This window comes from Pogona vitticeps, chromosome 2 (assembly GCF_051106095.1).
Source record: "Pogona vitticeps strain Pit_001003342236 chromosome 2, PviZW2.1, whole genome shotgun sequence".
In the NCBI taxonomy this organism is placed as follows: domain Eukaryota; kingdom Metazoa; phylum Chordata; class Lepidosauria; order Squamata; family Agamidae; genus Pogona; species Pogona vitticeps.
Genome location: NC_135784.1, coordinates 93,308,899 through 93,328,766, shown reverse-complemented (window position 1 = coordinate 93,328,766; position 19,868 = coordinate 93,308,899). Strand labels below are relative to the sequence as shown.

The window sequence follows — 19,868 nt, the reverse complement described above, 5'->3', positions numbered from 1 at the left end:
AGACATCCTGGGCATCAGTGAACTAAAATGGATAGGAATGGGTGAATTCAACTCAGATGATTATCATATCTACTATTCTGGGCAAGAATCCCGTAGAAGGAATGGAGTAGCCCTGATAGTCAACAAAAGAGTGGGAAAAGCTGTATTGGGATATAATCTCAAAAATGACAGAATGATCTCAATACAAATCCAAGGCAGACCTTTAAACATCACAGTAATCCAAGTTTATGCACCAACCACCAATGCTGAAGAGGCTGAAATTGACCAATTGTATGAAGACTTACGACACCTTCTAGAACTGACACCAAAGAAAGATGTTCTTCTCATTCCAGGGGACTGGAATGCTAAAGTAGGGAGCCAAGAGATAAAAGGAATAACAGGTAAGTTTGGCCTTGGAGTTCAAAATGAAGCAGGGAAAGGCTAATAGAGTTTTGTGAAGAGAACAAGCTGGTCATCACAAACACTCTTTTCCAAAAACACAAGAGGTGACTCTACACATGGACATCACCAGATGGGCAATACCAAAATCAGATTGATTATATTCTCTGCAGCCAAAGATGGAGAGGCTCTATATAGTCAGCAAAAACAAGACCTGGAGCTCATTGTGGCTCTGATCATTAGCTTCTTATAGCAAAATTCAAGCTTAAATTGAAGAAAGTAGGAAAAACCAGGAGGCTGCAACAAAAGTCGTCCCAAAGAAAAGGAAATGCAAGAAAGCAAAGTGGCTGTCCAACGAGGCCTTAGAAATAGCAGAGAAGAGAAGGGAAACAAAATGCAAGGAAGATAGGGAAAGTTACAGAAAATTAAACACAGACTTCCCAAGAATAGCAAGGAGAGACAAGAGGGCCTTCTTAAATGAATAATGTAAAGAAATAGAGGAAAATAATAGAAAAGGAAAAACCAGAGATCTGTTCAGGAAAATTGGAGATATTAGAGGAACATTTTGTGCAAAGATGGACATGATAAAGGACAAAAATGGTAGGGACCTCCCAGAAGCAGAAGACATCATGAAGTGGTGGCAAGAATACACAGAGGAATTATACCAGAAAGATCTGGATGTCTTGGACGACCCAGATAGTGTGGTTGCTGACACTGAGCCAGACATCCTGGAGAGTGAAGTCAAGTGGGTCTTAGAAAGCATGGCTAACAACAAGGCCAGTAGAGGTGATGGCATTCCAGTTGAACTATTTAAAATCTTAAAAGATGACGCTGTTAAAGTGCTACACTCAATATGCCAGCAAGTTTGGAAAACTGAGCAGTGGCCAGAGGACTGGAAAATATTAGTCTATATCCCAATCCCAAAGAAGGGCAGTGCCAAAGAATGCTCCAACTACTTTACCATACAATTGCACTCATTTCACACGCTAGCAAAGTTATGCTCAAAATCCTACAAGGTAGGCTTCAGCAGTATGTGGACCGAGAAATCCCAGAAGTACAAGCTGGATTTCAAAGGTGCAGAGGAACTAGAGACCACATTGCTAACATGTGCTGGATTATGGAGAAAGCCACAGAGTTCCAGAAAAACATCTACTTCTGCTTCATTGACTATGCAAAAGCCTTTGCCTGTGCTTTTCAGGCTCTGCTAAAATTGTTTGTAATACTTTCCAAGATGGTGCCATCTTCCTTTTTGTTTTAGTTTAGAAATGAACTGAGATTGTTTTAATGTGCCATGAACGTTTCTCTCCATTTTAGCCAACTGGAATATTCATTAGAATTTTTTAAAAGGTGGAAGGTCAAAGTGGTGCAGGGGGAGTAGTGTCAGGAATTTCCTCTTAAGATGCTGCTTTCCTGCCTAACAGCCTAGAGATATATAACACATTCATACCCATTGATTTCCAGAGGTGGGGGGGCTATGATTGCTCATGTGCCATTAGGATCTGTGTTGCTAATGAAAATAAACACGGAGAGGAGTTTGTCCTGGGAGAAATCTGTTTAATTTTGGTGTATCTTGGGCTGCTGCCGCCAGCTTGTGTCTAAAGGCAACGTGCAATGATTGATGGTCTTGCAAGAACCGCTGTACCGTACATGTGATGATCTTTGTATCAGCAAACCCTTGCTAGCTCTTTCTCCCTTTTCTTTAAAATGAAGGCAGGGACTGTACATAGCCTGGGTTTCTGAAAGCTGTTCTACAAATCTAGCTTTTTAAAAAAATTATAGACTTAATGTGAAATGAGGTAGAAGAGAATACCTCTTCATCAACCAGAATGGCTAATGCTTTATTTTCTACTTATGCAACAAAGGCACATCCATTTGCTGCTAGCACAATGTATTTACATGGTGTGCCACGTTAGCTAAATTAGTGGCTTATATAGTGCAACATACTGAACAAATAACTGTCTATACATAATGTATTTTGTTCTGTGTAACTGAACACACCATTCTCTCCTCCCATCCGCTCTCTCCGTGTGCTAATTTTGAAGGGGGAATGTCTGTATTTCTTGCACTTCTCCAAGTATATGAGGGTAGCTATTGCAGAATGTGCCAACACTGGGATTCTGATTTAGGCAACAAAATGATGCTTGGCTTATTAGCTATCTAGTTCTTCTTGCTAGCAGAATGCTGGTTCCTTTGCCACTGAGGCTGTTTAGCTGGTGTTGGTTTTTGCTGGTTGATAGGATCAGAATTATTATGCGAATCATAGCTTAAGTAAGGTGGACATGCCTGCTTGAAGATTGGTTGGTATGAATGTTACCCACTAACCTAAGAGAGATCACTATGGAAAGGAAAAGACACCAGAAAAGACAATAATGCTAGGAAAAGGTGAAGGCAGCAGGAAAAGAGGAAGACTAGCATTGAGTGTTTTCCTCCTGACTTAGTCCTGGCTTACTTGCACTGGTTACCTGTGCGCTTCTGTGCCAAATTCAAGATATTAATGTTGACATATAAAGCCTTTAACTATTTGGAACTTCATTACTTGTTGGAGTGCCTCTCCCTGAGATTGTGCACCTGTACCACCAGCTCCTCTCAAGCTTTGATGTTGGAATCAATGACCAGAAGCCAGGCCTTCTTGATGGTGGCCATCTGGAATGGACCATGCCTTGGAATGTGTTGCTGGTGGAGGTTTATCAGGCCCCTTCCCTCCTAGCATTCCAAAAGCTAGTAAAAAACAACAAACAACAGCTTTTCAGATAAGCCTTTCGGATTCTCCTCCCGTCATATTAGTTTCATGTTTTTGTTATACTTTTGATTCTGCTGTTTGACTGCCACCACTACTGAGGATTCTTTCTGAGATTGTTTTATACTGTAGATCATTTATGGATGGGCGAGGTTGAGGTGCCCTATGTTTTAGGTTTATGCTTGTAAACCACCTTGAGTAGTGGCATGCCACTAGATGGGATATATAAAAATCTAATTCAGTCTTCTGAATTCTTTATCCACTCTTCCTCACCGGGTTCCTCATGGATTAGTTTCTTGATAATTCCCAACCTATGCCACATTGCTATATTGTTGTGCATTTCCTGCCTAAGAATTACGGGTTCTGGAGAAGACTGTGTATGTTTTATGGAGGGACACCATGGATATTTTATGGAGAGAAGGGAGGGAAGGAAGCAATAATCCAATGCTCAGCAATGAAGCAATTTAGTATGCTAATTTTTTGCAGCAGTTGCTCTCCTCTCAATTTGTATGTGCAAATGTAGGTTCACCTTTTGCTGCATCTTAGGAGCAAATGTCTTTGCTCTAGTGAGACTGCTTGCTTTTTTTGGGGGTGGGTGGGTGCAAGCTCCCAACCTGTGAATGCTGTACTACTTCCTTTTTTGCTATGTGGCTTATTATTTTAACACGTTCTCTCAGGCTGACAATTTCAGATCCTTTGAATCGCTACCTGCACGGGCAGTCCTTCCACACAGTTGCAGTCCTTAAGTCCATATTAAGTGAGAAAGTTCCATTGAAATCAATAGTGTGTTTGGAATTTGATTTGAAATTTTGCGGTAGACAGGGAAAGAGATACCAGCCCACACAACTCGCAGACAAAGAACGAAGATTACAGTTTTCTTCTTTGCCGCACTGCCATTTAAAGGTCTAAGGCCAACTGGAAAGCAGAAACCAACTGAGATAGAGCAAATCTGCTGATTTACTGAAGTTCTGCTTCTAGCATCATTGCCACCATGCAGAAATCAACCCCACAGATTATTACTGGGTTCACTACATATACCCACGATGTCAGGTTTAACTTCTCTGATCACCACAGATGTAAATAGTCTAAACATTGGAACTGGCTAGGTTTAGCAGTAATTTCATTTGTTGTTATTTTGGCCATTTACGTTTTCATATTTGGAGAAATAACCCATACCATTCTGACTGGAATAAATAACTGACCCCTCAATTCTAATGCTGGCACTCATATTCCAGTCTCGGTATGTTTTCAACAAAGGGCTTTGCAGCAGGTTTAATTGACACATATCCTTCTCTTTCTTTTGTTGAGAGGTTATATAGTTTGCTTAGAAATGGCTTCCTGTGCTGCACTGTGTTTTGACATGCGAACTCAATAGGAAAGTGAGAGTCTTCCTGCCAGTTTTGCTTCCCAGATTAATTTCTTGCTGGGCGATGAGTGATCTCTACATTCAGATGCTTGGAAAAAATGAGATTATTTAATTGAATGAACCAGTATGGTGAGAGCAAGGTGCTGTGAATTCCATCAGGTGCCTGCATGAGGCTTTTGCAGGGACTTGTGGCTGCTGCAGTGCATTGCCTCTTCCGCGTCCTTTCCTTATGAGACGAGTCATTTTGTGAAGGAAGCAATGCACTCCTCAGCCTCTAGGACCTATTGTTCAGATATAATCTTATGCTTACAAATCAAAGTAAAAGCTGCTCTCCTCTTATCCTTTTACTCCCATTATTCAGCACATAGGCTACTGAGGATGGAGGCATCCGCATGGTACCAAGGGACACTCAAGGACTATTCTGAACATTTGCTGTCTGCTCTAAATTCTCGATAGCATTTATTTGTGAGGTCGGAGATCACAAAAGGCTGAAATGGGTACTCTTACTTGGCAAATATGCTGTTTTAGAAACACAGGAAACTGCTTTAATCTAGTTCATATTTTTAAACCAGAATGGTTTCTTCTTTCTTTCTTCCAAGGTCTCAGGCAGAGAAAGGGCCTTTCAACTTCCTGCTATCTGCCTCTCTTGACAGGAAGGGCCAGAAACTGAACCTGGAATACACTGCATGCAGACCATATATTCTGCTATATGGAGCTATGGGTCCGCTCTTCCATGACCTTGCGGAAGAGCCATGCAAGACTGAAGACAAGTTGTTGTCCCTGATACAACTCGCAAAGTAAATCTTTATTTGTATTCTTGAAGGCTTTCATGGCCAGGATCTGATTGTTGTAGGTTTTTCAGGCTGTTTGGCCATGTTTTGGAGGTTTTTCTTCCTAACGTTTCGCCAGTCTCTGTGGCCCCCTTATCACAACAATACACTCATAACAAAAAACACCCGGATCACCCAATCTCCTGAAAAACACAAAAAGCTGATCCCACAACTACAAATAGTCAACTGTCCCACTCACTACACCAGAACACAGATAGAGTTCTAACTCCTGTCCTCTGAAGATACCAATCACAGAGACTGGTGAAACATTAGGAAGAAAAACCTCCAGAACACGGCCAAACAGCCTGAAAAACCTACAAAAACTATAAATCTTTATTTGTTCAAAGGTTGTTAACTTGTCGTTTAGGGTGCACTTGCCCTGGAAGACATTTTGCAAGATGACAAATATGGGCAAGGGCCGCAGTCATATTGTTACAGACATTCACATGCAAGCCAACCTTGAGTTTTGAAACTCCCCAGAGACATTTGGGAACCATGGACTAGTAGTACTTTTTGAATGATCCTCTAGCTAAGCCATTCCTGAATCCTAAATAGTCAAGACCATCACCATGACTAGGTTTCCCACACTGTGGTTTGATCTATTTGGCCAAGTTGAGATAGATTTCATTCGTAAGTAGCTCTTGAATGATGTTATAATTTTGTGGATTGTTTGAAAAATTATGGGGTGGGGTTCCTTGGAGGTTCTGTAGACCATGCAGGAGAGGAGTCTCAAACACACAGAATATCCTGCATCTTTAAGGAAATGTGGAAAACAAAGATCTAGGCCATCTTATTAGCTACCTCAGGCAATAATAATAATAATAATAATAATAATAATAATAATAATAATAATAATAATAATAATAATAATAATAATAATAATAATAATAATAATAATAATAATAATAATAATAATAATAATAATAATAATAATAATAATGATGATGATGATGATGATGATGATGATGATCATGATCATGATCATGATCATGATGATGATGATGATGAAGATGATGATGAAGATGATGATGATGAAGATGATGATGATGAAGAAGAAGAAGAAGAAGAAGACATTGTGGCACCTTAAAAATTAATTGCTATATTTTAATGTGAGCTTTTATGGACAAGATCACTTTTTCAGACAAAGAAGAAGTGGACATGTCCATGAAAGCTCACATTAAAATATAGCAGTTGGTTTTTAAGATGCCACAATGTTTTTGTCTTCTGTATTTTTTAATTTTTCCTGTTTTATATGATTTCTTTGAAAAAATATTGTCTTTAACAACATAATGAATGTTGCACATTTGGATTCTTAAAGGAAAGAAATAAAATAAAAAAGAGAAAATATTAACCTGAAATATATGACATAAGTACAGTAATTCGTTTTTCAAATGCTTTAAAAATGTTTTTAAAATTTGTTTTTAAAGATTGGTTTTAATATTGATAAATATTTAATTGCTTTCTAATGTAGTATCTTTGACATCTTTAAACTGTTGATTATTGTATAGTTTTAATTGTCATGAGCCGCTTTGGGTCTCCTAGAGAGAGGAAGATGGCATATATATGAATAAATAAATAAACAAACTATTACTATTTAATTTTAACATCTTACTGTTGCTTCCATGCCATGGACATATAAGAATATAAGACCTCATTATAAGGATGTGCTAAAGCTTCTCGAAATGACTACTGGGCAAACAGAGCCGTTCCCCCAATGGGTGCAATGGGTTTCTTTAAAAAGCAAGAATAGAGAGCATAGATAGTAATAGGTAAATTGTCCAAGAAACTTCTTTTGTGGCCTCACTTCCAGGTTTCACTGCAGTATTGTCCAGCATTGCAGAGGTACAGTGGAAAAACAAAAATTTCAGATCTCAAGTACATTGTTTGTGATGTACCAATGCAATGCAAGTTGATTACTTTCCCTTGAAAAAGGTTAATTTTAAAGAAACAGCAAAAAGTCGATCGGTCTAATTTTAAACAGAAATTACTTTTTAAAATGAAAAACACAGTCAGACCTCCTTGTCCATTATATTGTGTTTCCAATGGAGATCATTACCAAATGAAAAATACCAGCTAAAGTAACAAGTTGATCCAACAGGTCATTCAGCTGTCAGAAAGTTGTAGTATATCAACCAGGAAGCCTCACTGTCATTCTTCTCGATGCAAATCCTCTTCTACAGAAAGGTCCCAGATCGTCTATATAACAGACCTGATTCAAGAATCTGAGCTGCGATGTAGTCTCAGATACTGCTTGCTTTTCTTCTAATTCCAAACCAATCATGCTACCTGCCTACTTAATGCTAGGGAAGTTGCTTCTAATTTATGCAAAGCACAGGGGAGCTAAGAATCAAGATCAATCTAATTTAATGGGCTTTAAAGAAGGCACTGATACCCATTTCATCAGCATCTATTCTGAGCTGTAATGGTAACATGCCAGCCTTTTCAAAATATGGACTACCCATTCCGCAGTCACAGGAGTCAATGATGACTCTAATGTTCTTCTAGAATTGATGAGAACAGTGCAAATTCAGCTGAGACTACAATGAAAGCACTGCAAATTTGAAAGCAAAATATGTATATATCACATCTACACTTTCCTAGACCCACGTGGGTTTCTTGCAAGGAGAAATAAGTAAGTGAAGAGGTATTTAGATGTAGCAATACCCCCGCATTAACTGGCATCAAAAATTTGCATCCTATATGTGACAATGCAACAAATCCCAGCGATTTTATGCTAACAAGTGGCCAAGTTTTGCACATCGTGAACAAACCTAAGTGTTGTCCACCAAAAATGATGTTTCCTTTTGTCTTTTAATCCAGAAATTTATATGAGCTCTACACTGAAACTACTTTGGGCTGTGAAGGCATGCACGCTATCTATAGGAATCCTGATAAGGGAACATCTTCCATTACATATACTTGTGAATCCACTGCAAATCATTCAGAAAACACTCTGATTGTAACAAAAACAAATATTATATTGGCAATATTATAATGTTTGCAATCACATACCAGATGCTATTTCTGCCTACATATTTAGCAGGTTTTGATGACTTACAGAAGGCCTTATGTCTGACCAGAAGCATAGCTTTCTCATGTCATGCAACTCCTGTATATGTTTTCCCCTCCCTATTTTATTTTTATATTGCAGACGTGTTGACGCAGTATTGACTCTTTCTCCAATACCAAACTACTTCAATTTGATGAATCAGAAGGCAGGGTGGACATCCAGCACAATGCAATTAACTACAGACTTCTGTTCTGTTATAGATTATTGAATTACCAGGTAGCGACATTTTTGGTTTTACTGTCCACTGTGCCTAGGGAGGACGGGGGTTATGTTAACTTCCCATGTAATTGTCAGTACTGTATGTTAACAACCTCAAAAGGGATCTGAGAATGAAATTAATGTTTACAGCTTTGAGTGGCAACTGAAACCCATGTACACCAAAGACAGGTGAAAACTCTTTCCTGAAGGAACAGTTGCTTCTAGAATTTTTTATTGGTAACAATTTAACGTTGCTTTATATTGCTTGTAGCAAGAAATGTCATAATCGGGGATATTTTTCAATACCTCTTGTGTAAAGCCCAATGTTCTTCCATGCAATAAAGAGACACGGCAAAAGTTTCTTTTGTGCATCATATTTGTAAGGTAAATGGAAGGGTACTGGCCAGTGCCTAAAACTTCTATGGGAAGTAGCAAGACTGATTAGAATTTTTAACAAGCCTTCTGCATGTGTATGTTCCATATATTTACAATATGGTGAACTTAGAAGTTTACCACGTTTTCATCTGGAACAGGATGGGGGCAGAGGAGACAAAGTTAACCCCCATTCTTGCTTTTTTTTAAAATCAGCCCACTAACTGGGGAATGATTTTTGTCAGTGTTCAGACACTTAGTAATTAAGCTGAAATGCACTCTAGCTCATTCTCCAGAAACACTGTTAACATTCTAAAATAATTATTATGAACAATAGGCTGCATGAAATTCTCTGGGTTGCAGGCATTATTTGCAGCCAGTGATACCTGTTCACTATCCTGCACAGAGATTAGTTTTGCTCCGCTCTAGAAGGAGACCTGCATTTAAGGTTCAGAGGAAACAGACAAAAGCACAGGGCATATTTGACCTGAAGTAGTGTTCCAATCTTGTAAACAGGTTCAGCTTCCTTTAAAGCACTGATCTATTTATTTAACACCTGCACTGTACACAAGACTGCATGGTCTCTCATCAAGCATCACATCTGTATGCTCTGACAATGTAGATTTCCTTTATAATGTGACCTCTGCTAAGGCAAAAATGTTTATTACTGATCCTCAATATTTTTGCCTTTCCAATACTTGAAAGACTGGAAAAGCTGCCAGCAGTAAGCTTGATTTTCTTAGAGCAAAACCAATCATTTCCCCAAATCTAAGCAATTATATTAGCATGTATTTGCGCGAGAAAGGAAAGAAGGAAACCACCAATTTTAACAGTGTACATCTATCTATCTATCTATCTATCTATCTATCTATCTATCTATCTATCTATCTATCTATCTATCTATCTATCTGTCTGTCTATCTATCTATCATCTATCTATCTATCTATCTATCTATCTATCTATCTATCTATCTATCTATCTATCTATCTATCTATCTATCTATCTATCTATCTATCTATCTATCTATCTATCTATCTATCTATCTATCTATCTATCTATCTATCTATCTATCTATCTATCTATCTTGTATCACCAATGGAATGATTCAGCATCATTTACAAAAAACACATAATTTAGCACTTCTAAAACACATGGAGGATGCAGTGTTCTGGCCAAGTAACTGAAATGAAGTGAAAGATTGATGAACCCTGCAAGATATGAAACAAATAAAGGATCCCAAATGCATGTCTCTGGTTTCTCTCACTACTTCCTGAGATTACATTATTAATTCCCACACAGCAAGGATGATAATCAACAGCTGTCCTCCCCCTTGCATGTATTCAACAATAATAACAGAAATAAAAACATCTGAAATGCATAGGTAGCATTATTGGATATGCCACAGAGAAGTACACAGATCCTGTAATCCCATACACATCTACTGGGGAATAATTCCTATTGATGACAACTGGGCTTTCTTATGAACTGATATAGATTGAATTGCACTGAAAGTATCAAAGTGGAAGAATTAAAACTAAGCACAAATACACACACACACACAGAGGAGAGGGAGCAACTTGTGCGGAAAGTTTCAGTGCAACAACTGCAAATAATTTGACAGCAGGAAAACAGCACAACTAAGCCTGTTGACTTGAGCCCAAGAGGAATAATCCATCTGGCACAAAACAATTCTTTCTAAAAGTTTCATTATATATAGATGATGGGAGTATAATCCACTTTGTTCACCTTAACTTGCAATTTGGAAAAAAAAAGTCGGAGAATAAAACGTTTCTTTCGTGGAGCACAAGTGCAGCCCTCACAGCCACCACTAGTGGTCGCATTCCTACCAGGTTGAGCACCTGGTATTTTCGGCACTGCGGTTACCGAGAATGCAGTGCTAATTACACCGAGTTAACTCATAAAGCTGTCAGAAGTCTTTCTACTCAGGATTCGGCATTCCCGAGCAGAACATAAGGAAATAAAAACAAACCAAAACGGAAACTGGAAATATATATATATATATAGGGAGAAATCCTTCCTCCTTGACTTGAAAGTATATTCCGCAAGCAGGATTCAAGCCGAAGACGCAACCCCAGAGCTATCTTTTGCCATCGCCAGCCACCCATGAGACCCCCTCGCTCCGTGGTTTAGAAATCAGCCTACCTGAAGAATACTACGGTCTCCCAAAAGTAGACTCCAAGTGCATTGAGGTTACACATTTTTCAGGACGGAGGGGATTTGTAGTCCACGAGTGAGAGCAAGAGACTGGCACTTAGCAGCAAAATAAATAAATAAATAAATAAATAAATACCCGAATAAATAAAATGGTGGAGACTTCTGGCTCAACCCCACTTCGTTTGCTAATTTGTGCATACAATCCTTTGTGAGTAGTTTAGAGGTGGCGTGAGCAGAGAGGCGGCGGCGGCGGCTGAGCTTGGACGCGCGAGACGCCGGCAATTTCAGGACCCTGGACAGCACACCGCCTCCCCCCCTCTCTGTTCCAGCACCTTGGAGAGCGAAAAAAGGGGCATTTAAACTCCGGCGCTGCTCTTGTGTGGTGTCGGTATAAGAAGAGCCTTACGGGGGGGTGGCCGGATTTCCTCTCGAGAAGGCAAAAATCGTTTTCAGTGGGCATCCAGAGCTGGCACGGGGTTTCTGGACCATGCAGAATGCCACGGGGATATATTGGCCATGTGGGGAGAAACGGGGATGATGGTGGCAGTGGTGACGGAGCAGGAGGAGGAGGAAGAGGAGGAAGTAACCCAACGGCTAGTCTCCTCAGACGTCTGGGGTGCCTTCCTCGGCGATTATATCCCAAGGCATTTGCGATCCCGTTCCTCCTTACGCCTCTGCTGCATTGTTCCGGCGATGGGGCTTCCCCGGGGATCGACGCTGGGCAGCAAGGGCGGATTCGTGCTTTCCTGGGATCTTTTTTTTCCCCACCGAGAAGTTAGTCTTGCGGCAGGGAAGGTGTCCCATCGCACACCAGTGGGGAAGGAGGCGATGGGCAAGTTTCATAAGACGGGCATTCCCAGGGTGATCAGAGAGCGAGGAAGAAAGCCAAGTCTCTCCTCAGTAAGCGTCTCTCCAGCCGGTCCATTTTCCACCTCGTCCCATCGTGTCGCCTCGGCGGATCTCGCCCGATCTTAAGACTTTTTTTTTGCTGCATTAATTTACTAAACTCAGAGGGGCGGAGGGGGGAACCCGGGGAAAAAAAGAGAAGGGGGTGGAGGAAATGTTTTTTAGGACGAAAAAAAGAAAAGAAAAGAAAAGCCCCAACAGTTAGCCGGCCTCTGTAACATTCTAGCTCCGCCCCCTCGCTCCTCTCATTGGTTGCTCGGCTCGAAAAGCTACACTCTGTTGTGCTCGGATCAAAGGCCTGTGATTCGGCAGCGGGAGTTAACCTTTAAAGTGCCGAGGGATTCTCTCCTCTCCCCCCCCCCTTCCCTCATTTTTCTCCTTTTGCAACCACCGGCTTGGAAAGTCCCTCTTACAGATCCGTTCTTTGATGTGACCCGTTTCCAACAAATGTAACACAATCGCTCCGTGGCTCGATCAGGGGAGCGATCTGTGACCAACCTTTCACTCCCCCTCCCCTCCTCTCCCCCTCCCCTTCTATTTTCTGTGAAACAGAGTTGAGGAAACAGCAGGAACGGTAATCCACCAAAGCGAGTCAGACAGGTAAGGAGACCTAACCGGGCGGTTTCAGAGCACCTGAATAAGAATAGCGCTCAAGGTGCACTGGCTTCTTTTGGCCACTCTCGCCAAAGCGAAAGCAGGTTATCGGATTAACGAGGAACGAGGCAGCGATCAAAAAAAAGAGCTTTTATATGAGAGAACCAAACTTTTGTTATCTTTAATGGTTAAAGCGTTTGAGAGGGAGAAGAGTTTGAGATTTGGATTCCTCTGTTTTAACTCCCCGCTATTTGATTGATCTCTCTAACCCATAATTTAAAATTTATTGTAATAATCGCCTAGGATACGAGGTTTCTCCCACTAACTCCCCCCGCCGCCGCCGCCGCTGCTTCTGTTTGCCTTTACCTGTGTCTATTCCCATTACCCGCTCAGCCAGTCTGTACTGACTTGGGAAGAACGCCACAATTGCGGAAACGGGGTCTCGTTAGCTTGTGGAATTTCGTTCCCTTCGCCAGGTGTAACCTTTCTGAATGAACGCTCTGTGCACCCGGTTCTGTTCTTCCGCCTGGTGTCCGTCTCTGAAAGCCAGCCTTGGAAGCCAAGGCGCCTTTCTCCTGGGAAGTCCTGCACGTTTGAGTCGGTAACTGTGCATTTAACCAACCCTGGATGGGTCTTCCCTTGTTCTGATTTTCTTCGTAACAAGAGCGGGTATACATATCCCCCTATAGTACTTGTTCTGGTGTTCAAAGAGTTCGCACTGTTACTCATTTACATGGATCTAACCTCGGTCTGAATGCGTGTGTCTTTATCTATATCTATCGCCTTTCTTCTGTCCAGTTACTCTTTGGCACGAAATTTCTCTATGTTGCATCAAAGACTATATTAAGGACTACATTGGGAGAGCAGAGGAAACCTAACCAGTCAGCAACGTGTTTTCATAGGTGGGAGTCAGGTCACTGTCAAAAGCGATAGGAAATGTCCAATCAACAAAAATTAATTAAACCAGTGGAACTTTGAAGGCTAAAGAGGATCTTTTCTGTCCATTGCTTATATCACAGTCAAAGCTTATTTTAATGCAGTCCAATGCATTGCTATGCATTTTTCAATGAGATTTTCTGCCTAAACATATTTAAAACGCCAGCCTAAATGTGGTTTCAGTGGTAACCACATTTTAACCATCAGTGGCTACTACACTTGGGCATTTTTGATGTTTATCAGAGGCACCATCTAGCTTGTGTTCTGCACTTTTGAGTCTCCTCAATTCTTCTGTTCTAGTCACCATGAGTTAAAAGTGCTGAACATCAGTTTAATCTACAATATTTTCATTGTTTGGCAATCTGCCTCAATTATAGGATAGAAATGTTTATGTAATTAAATGAATGACTAGAGGGAGACAGATAGTTGTACAGCTTTCTCAATCCTTGTGCCTCCTAGATTGCTGTATTACAACTCCCATAACCCCAATCATCTGCATGCTGGCTAGGATGATGGGTGGCCACACTGGCTGCTGATTATAGGAGCTGTAGTCCTATATATTTGAAAGGCAATAGATTGCGGAAGGCTTTACAGGTTCTATAAAATATGTTGCTATCCACCACCAGCACCCTGCCACATAACGCCTTTGGTCTAAGGCTCTTGAAAGCACGAACCAGCAATAAAAGAGTTAACTGACCCTGGCTCCTCCCCCCCAACTCTGTACTTTGCATGACAATTGGGTTTCTTCACAAGTATATCTTATAGCAAAAGGTGAAACATGTAGTAGATAAGCACTGATACCTGTATATGTGTGCCCAGGACATGCACGCACACACATCCATTCCCAACATACATGCATGGGTGTTTAAGAACATCTGTTCATCCTTGTGTAAAATATCAGTCCCACTGTGAAGTCTGCATCACCAAAGAGAGAGTTGTGTTAATTTGCTGCAGCAAAAACAACTTAGAATTTTGTGGTGCCTGCAAGGCTAGTAAACTTTATTTAGCATGAGCTTTGATGACCGTAGGCCACTTTTTGCATCTGCATACATGACTTTTTTCCTCAAAGGCTAGTCATGAAGACTGAAGAAGCCTTGAGAACTGATATATTTGAGAGGCTACAGCAGCAAAAACAGTGAAGATACTTGAGGCACCCTAAAGCCTTGCAGGTTATGTCCCTGTGGCTATTGCTTTAAAGTAAAACAATAGTAACACTAATATTACTACTACTAATAATATGAACAAATATTGTGTAATTGCTTATTATACTGCACTTTCAGAATCAAACAAGATCTTATATTCATTCATTATCTAGTCCTTGAACCTACACAGTACCTTTTTATATTTTTCCAAACAGTACATTTTTCACCGTGTGTATGTGCATGCATGGAAGGGCATCTATCAGTTCTCAAGGTTTTTTTTTTTTGAATGCTTATTTTCTGTTTTATTAAAAGTCCTTCCTCCTCAGAGTAGTTGAAAGTCCAGGCAGAGCATGATTCCTACAGTGGTAGGATGAAATGGCCCCTGTTCAGATCACAAATGGGCTGTGCTTTCATCCCTTCCCGGTATTCTTCAGTAGCTGAACAGCTTATCTTTAATTTGATGCTGTTCAGTAGTCACTCTATCAGAAAATACAGAAACCCCAAAGAGAATAACAACATTTCTGCTTAACTCTGGAAAGAACAGTAGGATTGCAGCAGGGCAGAGTCTGTCCATACAGTTTTCTAAGGTGCTGCAACTATGAAACAGAAAAACCACATCTTCTACTCATGAACACATACAGGCTTCATTTCAGAGAGGGAATGGATGTTGGAAAGTAAAGCCCTAGATGTAGGTTGTAAGAGGTAAGGGTCCTAAAGGAGGATATACAGCAAGATAATAAGAGTTGTTTTGCTGTGTCAGAGAAAAGTCACTTCAGTTCATCATTTTGCTTCCAAAGTCCAGCCAAGTCCCAGGCAGATCTTTCTGTGCCTGAAGGTTATGGCCAGGACCTCTTCTTTGTGCCCACCATTTGACATTGTGTCACTTACAGGTTCCGTGTAGATATAATGGATATAATCTTGCCCCATGACACCAACAGCATCAGGGCTAGGATGGAGAGAGAGAAAGAGGTAGTAAGAGTAGCAAAATTGTCAAGAAAGAGAGAAAGGATGAACAAATGGATCTGGAGACATGATCTATGGACAGAAACCTGATCTCAGGCTTGAAAAGTGCAGCTGGCCATTGGGTCTAAAGTAAGCAGGAGGACTGAAATCAAGATGGAGTGGGAAAGATGGTGCAGTAAGGGCAGCTAATGAAGAAGTCATCCTTCAGTGGTCTGCTGATCAATGGTGCTGTACTGGTAACAGGGACTGTTGGGTTTGTGCAGGCAATTATTAGTCATAATCTAAACAGCAAGCCTCCAGCAGATGCTGATAATAAGAATACAGGGGATTTTAATTGGTGGCTGCTGTGCTTGTTTTTAGCAATGTGTTCTTAAATTGTTTTTGATTTGATTTGATTTGATACAGTTATACCCACACCTATTCTCCAGTGAGCTCAAGGTGGCACACATGACTCTCCTCCTCTTCAATTTATCTTCATAGCAACATTGTGATGTAGGTCAGTCAAAGAAAATGGGACTCTCCAAGGTCACCTGCTGAATTTCAAGCTAAGAAGGGATTTGAACCTCGTCTTCATCACTACGAGGACCTTGAAATCTAGGTGACTAGATTACATTGTCTTAGGGAACTTTAATACTTGTGCTTTAATAGTACAGTATATATTCTTTAATTTTAATAGGGTCACTTTTTATATATTTGTCTGTACTTTTAATTTAATTTTGTTTTGAATTGCCTTGGGTCCCCTTTGTTACAGAAGGGCAGTGTATAAGTCGTAATATAACATTTCTTCAAATGAATGGGGTGGCTGTATCTCTGAAGGGAGTTTAAAACTGTTGGCAAGGAGTGCATGTGTCAGGTGAGGACAACAACAGGGTGTGCTGGTCCCAGGTGAAGATCTTTAACAGGCAATAGCTGCTAATTAATTCCATCACAGTAGTAGGGTTTGACAAAGGCACAAGTGCTTTGATTCGTATTAAAGATATAGGAGGCCATTGTCTTTGCTTAGATCTGGAGGGAGTGTGCTGAACTTCCTGATGTATACTTGCCTGATAGCTTCCTTTTGGAATCTGTCCTTCAAGTTTCATTATTCAAGTACTGCAACTCTGAGGCCAAAGGGGGAGGGAGGGAGGGAATGAGAGAGAGAGAGAGAGAGAGAGAGAGTCCAGGAAGGGCAAAATATTCATCCACTCATTTCTGGGTATTTCTGTTTCCAATGTCTGTTTTGTATTCATCTACTCCCTTCATGTAGAGTTTGGCCTGTTTGTCCAATATGAATGTAGTGGAGCACTGCTGACGAAAGATGGCATATATCACATTGGGAAATGAGCAATTGTATGAGCCTCTGATATTGCAGATTATGCTGATTGATTCTCCGATGGTCTTTTCTGCCAACCCATACCACTGAAATATAGTGTGTGAACTGTGCATATTGAAATAATTAAGAAAATTAGGATTTCATGAGGGAGAACAAGATCTTCTTGGTTCCCACATGGATACTCATGGATAGAACCTGGACCCTCAGATGCTATTCCAGTAGTTCACCTACTACTCTTCCACTCTGTTTGTGGTACTGTAGGTTTAAAATATTTTACAGAAAACTCAACCCATAATAAATGACAATAAAAAAATACACATACTGCGTGGGCCTGAAATTAGTGGCGTGTGGCCATTCCTGCTGTAGCTCTGTGATTGTAAGTGTACAGGATGTCGTATGACAGCAGGAACAAGTCAATAGGCAGTATAGGCTCTGATGACTTAATCAATGACTTTGCAGCAGGAAAGGCAAGGAAGGTTAGTTTCTACATAAAAGAGCATACTCTCTTTCTATGTTGATGCCAACTCAGTATCTTCCTTAGTTTTTCTTCCTGGGTTTAAAATCTGTTGATTATATATGACATACAAATGTAGGGGAGGAAGGTGGGAGCATATGTGTGTGTGAATTAGAGTAGTCTCCTCTCATACTCAACTCATGATTAGATACAGGAGATATTTTTTATCATCATCATCATCATCATCATCATCATCATCATCATCATCATCATCATCATCATCATCATCATCATCATCATCATTATTATTATTATTATTATTATTATTATTATTATTATTATTATTATTATTATTACTACTACTACTACTACTACTACTACTACTACTACTACTACTACTACTACTACTACTACTACTTGAGGTGAGGAGAGACTAGATCAGGAGTCCAAGATCTCAAGGCACTTGAGTCTTCAGGAATTCCTGTGTTTCTCTGAACCCCCAGGTGGGGACAAATCTCAAGACACATGGCTCTAAAGGAGGAGAAACTTCTATTTTTCTTTTCTTTTCTTTTTTTAAAAAAGGAGTCTTATGGTGTAGTGGTTAAACTGCAGTACTCTCGCTCATGGCCTGAGTTCAATCCTGATGGATTCAGGTAGCTGGCTAAAGGCTGACTCAGCTTTCTATCCTTCTGAGGTTTGTAAAATGAGTTACTTAGCTTGTTGGGAGTGGGGCAAGTTGTGGTCTGCATAACTATGTTGTAAGTTGAAACAACAACAACAACAACAGTTGCTTTTAAAGTGTCTCTGTGGGTAGATAGTGAGTTTTCATAAAGCATCAGCAGCATTAGGCAAAAAAACAACAACAACCAAAAACAACCCTCCACTCATGTACTGCAACATTGTTGTGGATTTGGGGATGGGAGCTAACTCTGAGTTGCTATATTACTTCCCTATTTGGCGTGGTAGCACTGCGGGCTAAACCACAGAAGCCTGTGCTGCAGGGTCAGAAGACCAGCAGTTGTAAGGTCAAATCCACATGACAGAGTGAGCACCCGTCGCTTGTCCCAGCTCCCGCCAACCTAGCGGTTCGAAAGCATGCAAATGCAAGTAGATCAATAGGGACCACCTTGGTGGGAAGGTAACAGCGTTCTGTGTCTAAGTCGCACTGACCATGTGACCATGGAAGATTATCTTTGGACAAAACGCTGGCTCTATGGCTTGGAAACGGGGATGAGCACCGCCCCCTAGAGTTGAACACGACTGGACAAAAAATTGTCAGGGGGAACCTTTACCTTTACCTAATTGGCTTTTGCATGGATTCTGGGTCAGTTTACCTGGATGCTTCTCATGTCAGTTTCTAAGATCAGCTGGCCCAGGAAGAGTTCTATAGCTGTGGCCAGTGCTGGCTTGCTGCACCTTTGTGACATCATAAGAACCCAGCTCTTTGTTTTGAGCATGTAATCTCAGGGAAGGGGATGCTGCTGGTATGATGATGCTACCCCTACACATATTGCCTATGATAAAAGAACAACTTTCGTGGTCTTATAAGAACAACCTTTCCCATTTTAAATCATGATCCTATGATGTCTCTTTATTGCAGGGTTGGTTGGATTTCTTTCAACCCTCAATTGTACTACAGGCACACAGAAAATCCTTCATCCTCCTTAAGCTGCTTTGGGTTCAAGGCTTCCCCAACTCTTTTTCTGACTTGAACAATTTTTAAAATAACTTTTGCAAACCTTTGAGTTTTGCTGAACCTCCTGAAATGTCCACAACAGAAAACCAAACAATGTAAGTAAGGTGGATCTGTTGGCCTATCCATATGAGGAGGAGAAGAAGAAAAAGTAGCAGCTCTTTTACACCAACCCACCAATGGCTCACATCAAACATTCTTCTATACAGTCATGTATTTTATTTTACAAAGGTAATTCCCCCCCCCTTGATCTCAAGGGCTGTCAGGACTGTCTGAACATCTGTTCTGTCAGAAAGTCTGTTGGAAAGTGTCCTTTTGAATGCCTATCCAGTTCAAATCGAGTGTAAGCCCTGGAACTGTAACAGAGGAGTCTGGAAATTGCTTGTTGCCAGCCGGTATCTGGACCACAGACTCCTCCACTGCACACCTTGGTCACAGTCTTGCCCACCAGGTTGACTTGCACTACATATCTACTGGTTTTAAAAATAATTATTTCTAAATTTGCATCCAAGTGCATTATCATATGCAAATCTGATGGAAATCTCTGCCTCTTTCCTCTCCTTTTTTGGTGAAGCCTTTTATGTTATTTGGCATCATCTAAGAGACCACCCTGCTTCACATGAGGCTTGTTCATTTGCGTGACTAAGTAACAATGAAATTTGTCTGAAATCATGCCTATGGGACTCAGTAGAGTTGTTTGGTTACAGTCCCCTGGAGTTACAGAAGGCTCAGCTGTTCATTT

General features: G+C 40.7%; 1 protein-coding gene and 1 long non-coding RNA gene across 3 annotated transcripts in view; one reads left to right on the top strand and one right to left on the bottom strand.

Annotated features, from left to right (window-relative positions):
* Positions 1 to 17,323, bottom strand: part of GLRA1 (glycine receptor alpha 1) — a 127,643-nt gene extending 110,320 nt beyond the window's left edge. For both annotated transcript variants that reach the window (XM_020813040.3, XM_020813041.3), the window contains exon 1: positions 11,115 to 17,323. In XM_020813040.3, the coding sequence (XP_020668699.1) occupies positions 11,115 to 11,170 (56 nt within the window). In that variant the 5' untranslated portion in view covers positions 11,171 to 17,323. The remainder of the gene's footprint in view (positions 1 to 11,114) is intronic.
* The window catches only part of LOC140704454 (uncharacterized), a 137,058-nt gene continuing 129,589 nt past the window's right edge, over positions 12,400 to 19,868 (top strand). The window contains exon 1 of the long non-coding RNA XR_012083659.2: positions 12,400 to 12,632. This is a non-coding gene — a long non-coding RNA (uncharacterized LOC140704454). The remainder of the gene's footprint in view (positions 12,633 to 19,868) is intronic.